General features: G+C 37.8%; 2 protein-coding genes across 2 annotated transcripts; both read left to right on the top strand.

Annotated features, from left to right (window-relative positions):
- The first annotated feature begins 491 nt into the window (after positions 1-491).
- Positions 492-3665, top strand: LOC109203917 (fish-egg lectin-like). Its single transcript, XM_019364047.2, has 5 exons — positions 492-620; positions 755-991; positions 1078-1295; positions 1379-1503; positions 2748-3665. Exons 1-5 carry the CDS (start codon positions 566-568, stop codon positions 2887-2889), a joined length of 777 nt encoding a protein of 258 aa, XP_019219592.1. The 5' UTR covers positions 492-565; the 3' UTR covers positions 2890-3665.
- Positions 3666-5330: 1665 nt separating this feature from the next.
- On the top strand, positions 5331-7955 carry LOC109203916 (fish-egg lectin). The gene is made up of 5 exons (XM_019364044.2): positions 5331-5464; positions 5599-5835; positions 5922-6139; positions 6223-6347; positions 7587-7955. The coding sequence occupies exons 1-5, from the start codon at positions 5410-5412 to the stop codon at positions 7726-7728; spliced, it is 777 nt and encodes a 258-aa protein (XP_019219589.1). The 5' UTR covers positions 5331-5409; the 3' UTR covers positions 7729-7955.
- The last annotated feature ends 392 nt before the right edge of the window (positions 7956-8347 follow it).

The following is an 8347-nucleotide window of genomic DNA, read 5'->3' as shown; positions in this document are numbered from 1 at the left end:
AAAAGTGGGGTGTGCGTAAGTATTCAGCCCCTTGAGTCAATACTTTGTAGAACCACCTTTTGCTGCAATTACAGCTGCCAGTCTTTTAGGGTATGTCTCTACCAGCTTTGCACATCTACAGACTGAAATTCTTGCCCATTCTTCTTTGCAAAACAGCTCCAGCTCAGTCAGATTAGATGGACAGCGTTTGTGAACAGCAGTTGTCAGATCTTGCCACTGTAATTACTAAGATGGAATAACTTCAAAGTAAAGTTAAGTTGCCACCAGTAACTTTCCCCAACTAATAGAAATATGTCCCAGGAAGGTTTGTACGTTTTATGGAAATCATTTTATCTTGGAAGAATCCTCAGAGTCTTTGCTTTGAAGGTTGTACTTGAGAAAAATACCTCTTTCACAACTTCCTCCTTTGCCTATATTGTGTAAAAAAAAAAAGAAAAGAAAAAAAGAAAGAAAATCTGTTTCACAATATTGTTTCACAATAATTGGTAAATTATAAAATGCACACTCAGCAAACATCCAGTAACACACCCAGAAGAGTCCTGCAGCAGACAGACTCAGAAACAAAATGAAAGCTATCGCAGCCTTGCTGCTAATGCTAAACTACCTATCAGTCAGTCATGGTAAGTCCAGTTTTTCAAAATAAAACTACACTATCGTTTACTATATTTGTTTAAACCAACCAAGAAGCAAATTATTTTTATTCTTAAAATAAATAAAGGTTCCATTCATATGACTGATGGTTTTCTCGTCACAGGCGGCATTTGCATGGAGGGTCCACAACAGTTTCCTGCTGTACAGATTGATGCTGGGCAGGGGAAAGTTGTGATGACAGACAGCAACAATTATGCATACTTTCTGATTGGATCACAGTGGTACAAAATGGGCTTACTCACCCTCAAGCATGTCTCAGTGGGACCTGCAGGAATCTGGGGTGTTGACCTCAACAACAGGGTATACGAATACGTAGCTGGCAGCTTTGTTTTTGCGAATGGTGAGCTTTATCACAGACTTAACACAGTAGAGTGCGCGCGGTAGCAGCTGTTTGAATGAATGATGTGTACCTCTGTGTGTCTTCAGGTGAGAGTTTACGGCAGGTGGATGCTGGAGGTGATGGTCAGGTGGTGGGAGTTACCGACACCTCCACCATCCACTGTCTGCAAAGCACCATTGCCTCAGTCTACAGGGAACAGAGCACCCTGAGCTGGATAACCCTGCCTGGGCTTTTAATGTATGTCAGTTGCAGCACAAAATATGGATGCTGGGGAGTGAACTCAGCTGAAAACATCTACTTCACAGTAAATTCTTTTTTATTTAAATGATCATTTGTGTTTTTATTTGTATGATCAAGACATCTCACCACATTTGCTTTTCATGACAGAAAGTAACACCGAGCACCTGTGGCATCAGTGACTGGATACATGTGGATGGTCTTGCAGTAAAGGTTGAAACTGGGACTGATGGAAGCGTCTTTGTTGTAAATAGAGTAGGAGAGGTCTACCAAAGGTAAACACTTAATCTAGTCTGATAGCATTTTATAACTAGCCCTGGCAGTATTTCTGTTCTTTCTTTCTTTTTTTGCTTTGTGACTCTTTCAGGCTCTGTTTGAATCAGGTTATTATGTTTTTGACTCCTCTGTTGTTATCCATGCAATGGATCAACCACTATTTTGCTCTTTAACCTTAGAATGACCTCTCCACAAATGAATAACGAATTGCTCACAAAGGCAATTTGTGCTTAAATCTTTCTAGAAGTGACTTTCATTGTAATGATCACTGAGCCATAAAATGTTCATGTGTAGAATCACCAGTCAAATGCTATAAAAGAAAAGTATTAACGTTTACTTACAATCATCACAGTTTCTGTAACTCATAAATTATATTCCTCTGGTTATCTTTGTCATTACAGAATTTTCAGATTTCAGTTGTGGATTCTTTGAATGATAGTCTCTCCTCTATAATACATTTAGGTGTTCACTTAAAAGAAATCATAGAAATCTCATTTTCACATTTGTTAAACATATTTACCTCTTCCTGTCACGCCTGCTAAGGCAGATGGCGTGGAGAGAAGAGAATACGGAACCAAATGCAGACAAATGGAGATGGAGGTGGATGTTAACAGAAAGCGAGCCTTTATTTAGGGCTGCAACAAATGTTATAAAACAAATGGCAGAAAGGGAACTAACAAAACCTAAACTGGAAAAGGTGAACATGAAACTTGAAACATTGAACTAGAAAACCTGAAACCTGGAAATATGGAGGGAAGAAGAGCAGAGGAAATGCAGACGACCCGACAAGGAACAAAGGAAAACACACAATAAATACAGAAGGGAGACACAGCTGAACCTAATCTGACACACGAGACAGGAAGGAAGCAAAACAGAATACTCTAGTACAGGACATGAGACTACCAAACCCAGTAAAACAGGAAATACACGAACATAGAAACCTAGATAACTAGATGTAACACAGAACATTAACAAAATCTAAAGACTAGAAATCACCAAACATACCAAGGAATAACCAAAGGAGCTAGAAATGCAACAGACTAGACCATGAGAAACCCCAAAATCACAGAACATGAAATAATCAAAAACATTATCACTGGGTCACCAGACCGAGCAACCATGAGACTTACAACTCTTAACTCAGAATAAATAATATGGCGAGGAGTTGAGGCCAAAACCTCGGTTGCACAATAATCAGAGTTGTAGATTCAAAGGTTTAAGTATCAATGTCTTCTCTCTACAGACAAGGCATCGACAGCCGCACTCCACAAGGCACGAGCTGGACCCAAATACCAATGCCCTCTCGCATCAGCCATGTGAGCTATGATCGTGGCAATCTGTGGGTCGTGACTGACAATGGGACCATCCTGAAATGCTTATATTAATGGTTGTAGTCTTTCTCTTCTGTCACATAAGACAATATAAAAGCTGATCAGCATTATGTTAACAATGAAAAATTCACGTGGGAAAACGATTGATTGTTTTATTGTGATTACATCTTAAGTAATCTAGTAGTTTTGCAACAACATGCATAACTACTAGAATGCTGACAGATATTTACTTCTGTATCATTCACCTGCCATCCTTTCATAAACTCTTGATTTGTTGAGACTGTTTGGATTCAGTTTTTTATTTTTGCAAGTTTTATTCAGCAGAGCTACTGGCTTTCCTGTCACTGTTTTGGTTCTTTGCTTTGTGATCATTGCATATAGTAGACAAGCTTACATGAGATTATGATGGCATTATATATTCATTCTAAATTCTAAATTGCAAGATTTATGAGTTTCTACTCTTGTCTTGTTTGCAACAGCGCTGCCTTTACAGTTGGTTTTCCAATGGTTTTTATAGACTTATCAGTATTTTATCATCATTATCATAATCTAATGACTCAGGTAGGCACACTAATAGGTTTAATTTTGTGCAGAAGAAGAGTCATGTGAACCATGAACCATTTAACTTCTGTCCATTTAGTGCACATGTTTGGCACATTTTTGTTATAACAATGTAACTTAAATTACCCTGATATGATCTATGCATATATAATGCGCAGTATAGTCACAGTTTGAGTATGATGTGATTTCCAATGCTCTTCACTTTTTAAAACTTTATTCCAAGCATTTCACAGGTAATGTCAGCAGAATATAAACAGATTGTAAAACCGTGACATGCTAGTCCTTTATTATCATTATTTCAAAGGGTTTTCAACAGGTGCCAATGAATTATGTTCTTGTGCTTTTACAAAACTCAAGTAAAGACACAGAAAGAAATGTACTCTATTCAGACTAAATTTACACTAGCATCATAGCATCAAAGTTCTGAAGATATGAATTTAGGCATTTAAAGGTGGGTTTTTTTTGGTCAACAGAATTTTGGAAAAAAGAGACGTTTATATAAAAAAGGTACACTGAAAAAGTCTTAGTCAAGGACCTGCAACATCTTTGGTATTAAACAATGCTGCGCTTCATCAGTGAAACATTTCCCCTGAGATTGAATAATAAAATAATTTTTTCTTTGATCTGCCCTTAAACTAAAGCAGTTCCTATGTCTCCTTTATTAGGCTACGGGGCAGTAACCTGTAATGTTTGAGGTTTCAGAGCTCAAATGTGCAGCATCATTAGAAACTAGAAAGTACATTTTCTGAAGAAACTGCAGTGTGAATGCTTGAATCTGAATGTATGCACTGAAATGAATTAATTGCTGAATTTTAAGTTAAAAATGTTGAATGAGATGAAAATACAGAAATTTTCACCTGAAATCAAAAGTGCTTTTCAAGCATTCACACTAACTATGTTTCCATCCTCTTTGAATTTGGCAGTAGTTCATTTGGCAGAAGGAGACAAAACAGATATTGTTCTTTTTATTTTCTACAGAAGACAAACAAATTACATAGACTTCTTACATAATCAAAGACATTTACAGAATCAGCCATGATTTGGTTTGGATTTACAGAGTCTGGAATTGAGTCATAATCACAGCTTCAGCTATTGTTGTACTATTAACAACTTTGCCTGCGGTAGTATGGTGGAACTCAGGATCTAAAGTAAGACCCCATGAAAGGAACAGAGATTAGGGTATCTATTTCAAGAGAGCTGCACAAATAGGGTTTTCAATAGTATCAACAACCAAAAGATGATTATGAATCATGAGTAGCTTGGACCTAATATACAGTGGCTTGCAAAAGTATTCGGCCCCCTTGAACTTTTCCACATTTGTCACATTACAGCCACAAACATGAATCAATTTTTTTGGAATGCCACGTGAAAGACCAATACAAAGTGGTGTACACGTGAGAAGTGGAACGAAAATCATACAAGATTCCAGACATTTTTACAAATAAATAACTAAAAGTGGGGTGTGCGTAATTATTCAGCCCCCTGAGTCAATACTTTTCAGAACCACCTTTTGCTGCAATTACAGCTGCCAGCCTTTTAGGGTATGTCTCTACCAGCTTTGCACATCTACAGACTGAAATTCTTGCCCATTCTTCTTTGCAAAACAGCTCCAGCTCAGTCAGATTAGATGGACAGCGTTTGTGAACAGCAGTTGTCAGATCTTGCCACTGTAATTACTAAGATGGAATAACTTCAAAGTAAAGTTAAGTTGCCACCAGTAACTTTCCCCAACTAATAGAAATATGTCCCAGGAAGGTTTGTACGTTTTATGGAAATCATTTTATCTTGGAAGAATCCTCAGAGTCTTTGCTTTGAAGGTTGTACTTGAGAAAAATACCTCTTTCACAACTTCCTCCTTTGCCTATATTGTGTAAAAAAAAAAGAAAAGAAAAAGAAAGAAAATCTGTTTCACAATATTGTTTCACAATAATTGGTAAATTATAAAATGCACACTCAGCAAACATCCAGTAACACACCCAGAAGAGTCCTGCAGCAGACAGACTCAGAAACAAAATGAAAGCTATCGCAGCCTTGCTGCTAATGCTAAACTACCTATCAGTCGGTCATGGTAAGTCCAGTTTTTCAAAATAAAACTACACTATCGTTTACTATATTTGTTTAAACCAACCAAGAAGCAAATTATTTTTATTCTTAAAATAAATAAAGGTTCCATTCATATGACTGATGGTTTTCTCTTCACAGGCGGCATTTGCATGGAGGGTCCACAACAGTTTCCTGCTGTACAGATTGATGCTGGGCAGGGGAAAGTTGTGATGACAGACAGCAACAATTATGCATACTTTCTGATTGGATCACAGTGGTACAAAATGGGCTTACTCACCCTCAAGCATGTCTCAGTGGGGCCTGCAGGAATCTGGGGTGTTGACCTCAACAACAGGGTATACGAATACGTAGCTGGCAGCTTTGTTTTTGCGAATGGTGAGCTTTATCACAGACTTAACACAGTAGAGTGCGCGCGGTAGCAGCTGTTTGAATGAATGATGTGTACCTCTGTGTGTCTTCAGGTGAGAGTTTACGGCAGGTGGATGCTGGAGGTGATGGTCAGGTGGTGGGAGTTACCGACACCTCCACCATCCACTGTCTGCAAAGCACCATTGCCTCAGTCTACAGGGAACAGAGCACCCTGAGCTGGATAACCCTGCCTGGGCTTTTAATGTATGTCAGTTGCAGCACAAAATATGGATGCTGGGGAGTGAACTCAGCTGAAAACATCTACTTCACAGTAAATTCTTTTTTATTTAAATGATCATTTGTGTTTTTATTTGTATGATCAAGACATCTCACCACATTTGCTTTTCATGACAGAAAGTAACACCGAGCACCTGTGGCATCAGTGACTGGATACATGTGGATGGTCTTGCAGTAAAGGTTGAAACTGGGACTGATGGAAGCGTCTTTGTTGTAAATAGAGTAGGAGCGGTCTACCAAAGGTAAACACTTAATCTAGTCTGATAGCATTTTATAACTAGCCCTGGCAGTATTTCTGTTCTTTCTTTCTTTTTTGCTTTGTGACTCTTTCAGGCTCTGTTTGAATCAGGTTATTATGTTTTTGACTCCTCTGTTGTTATCCATGCAATGGATCAACCACTATTTTGCTCTTTAACCTTAGAATGACCTCTCCACAAATGAATAACGAATTGCTCACAAAGGCAATTTGTGCTTAAATCTTTCTAGAAGTGACTTTCATTGTAATGATCACTGAGCCATAAAATGTTCATGTGTAGAATCACCAGTCAAATGCTATAAAAGAAAAGTATTAACGTTTACTTACAATCATCACAGTTTCTGTAACTCATAAATTATATTCCTCTGGTTATCTTTGTCATTACAGAATTTTCAGATTTCAGTTGTGGATTCTTTGAATGATAGTCTCTCCTCTATAATACATTTAGGTGTTCACTTAAAAGAAATCATAGAAATCTCATTTTCACATTTGTTAAACATATTTACCTCTTCCTGTCACGCCTGCTAAGGCAGATGGCGTGGAGAGAAGAGAATACGGAACCAAATGCAGACAAATGGAGATGGAGGTGGATGTTAACAGAAAGCGAGCCTTTATTTAGGGCTGCAACAAATGTTATAAAACAAATGGCAGAAAGGGAACTAACAAAACCTAAACTGGAAAAGGTGAACATGAAACTTGAAACATTGAACTAGAAAACCTGAAACCTGGAAATATGGAGGGAAGAAGAGCAGAGGAAATGCAGACGACCCGACAAGGAACAAAGGAAAACACACAATAAATACAGAAGGGAGACACAGCTGAACCTAATCTGACACACGAGACAGGAAGGAAGCAAAACAGAATACTCTAGTACAGGACATGAGACTACCAAAGTAAAACAGGAAATACACGAACATAGAAACCTAGATAACTAGATGTAACACAGAACATTAACAAAATCTAAAGACTAGAAATCACCAAACATACCAAGGAATAACCAAAGGAGCTAGAAATGCAACAGACTAGACCATGAGAAACCCCAAAATCACAGAACATGAAATAATCAAAAACATTATCACTGGGTCACCAGACCGAGCAACCATGAGACTTACAACTCTTAACTCAGAATAAATAATATGGCGAGGAGTTGAGGCCAAAACCTCGGTTGCACAATAATCAGAGTTGTAGATTCAAAGGTTTAAGTATCAATGTCTTCTCTCTACAGACAAGGCATCGACAGCCGCACTCCACAAGGCACGAGCTGGACCCAAATACCAATGCCCTCTCGCATCAGCCATGTGAGCTATGATCGTGGCAATCTGTGGGTCGTGACTGACAATGGGACCATCCTGAAATGCTTATATTAATGGTTGTAGTCTTTTCTCTTCTGTCACATAAGACAATATAAAAGCTGATCAGCATTATGTTAACAATGAAAAATTCACGTGGGAAAACGATTGATTGTTTTATTGTGATTACATCTTAAGTAATCTAGTAGTTTTGCAACAACATGCATAACTACTAGAATGCTGACAGATATTTACTTCTGTATCATTCACCTGCCATCCTTTCATAAACTCTTGATTTGTTGAGACTGTTTGGATTCAGTTTTTATTTTTGCAAGTTTTATTCAGCAGAGCTACTGGCTTTCCTGTCACTGTTTTGGTTCTTTGCTTTGTGATCATTGCATATAGTAGACAAGCTTACATGAGATTATGATGGCATTATATATTCATTCTAAATTCTAAATTGCAAGATTTATGAGTTTCTACTCTTGTCTTGTTTGCAACAGCGCTGCCTTTACAGTTGGTTTTCCAATGGTTTTTATAGACTTATCAGTATTTTATCATCATTATCATAATCTAATGACTCAGGTAGGCACACTAATAGGTTTAATTTTGTGCAGAAGAAGAGTCATGTGAACCATGAACCATTTAACTTCTGTCCATTTAGTGCACATGTTTGGCACATTTTTGTTATAACAAT

Source organism: Oreochromis niloticus, linkage group LG2, assembly GCF_001858045.2.
Source record: "Oreochromis niloticus isolate F11D_XX linkage group LG2, O_niloticus_UMD_NMBU, whole genome shotgun sequence".
In the NCBI taxonomy this organism is placed as follows: domain Eukaryota; kingdom Metazoa; phylum Chordata; class Actinopteri; order Cichliformes; family Cichlidae; genus Oreochromis; species Oreochromis niloticus.
The sequence above is the reverse complement of the archived record's forward strand: the minus strand, read 5'-3'. Positions and strand labels throughout refer to the sequence as shown.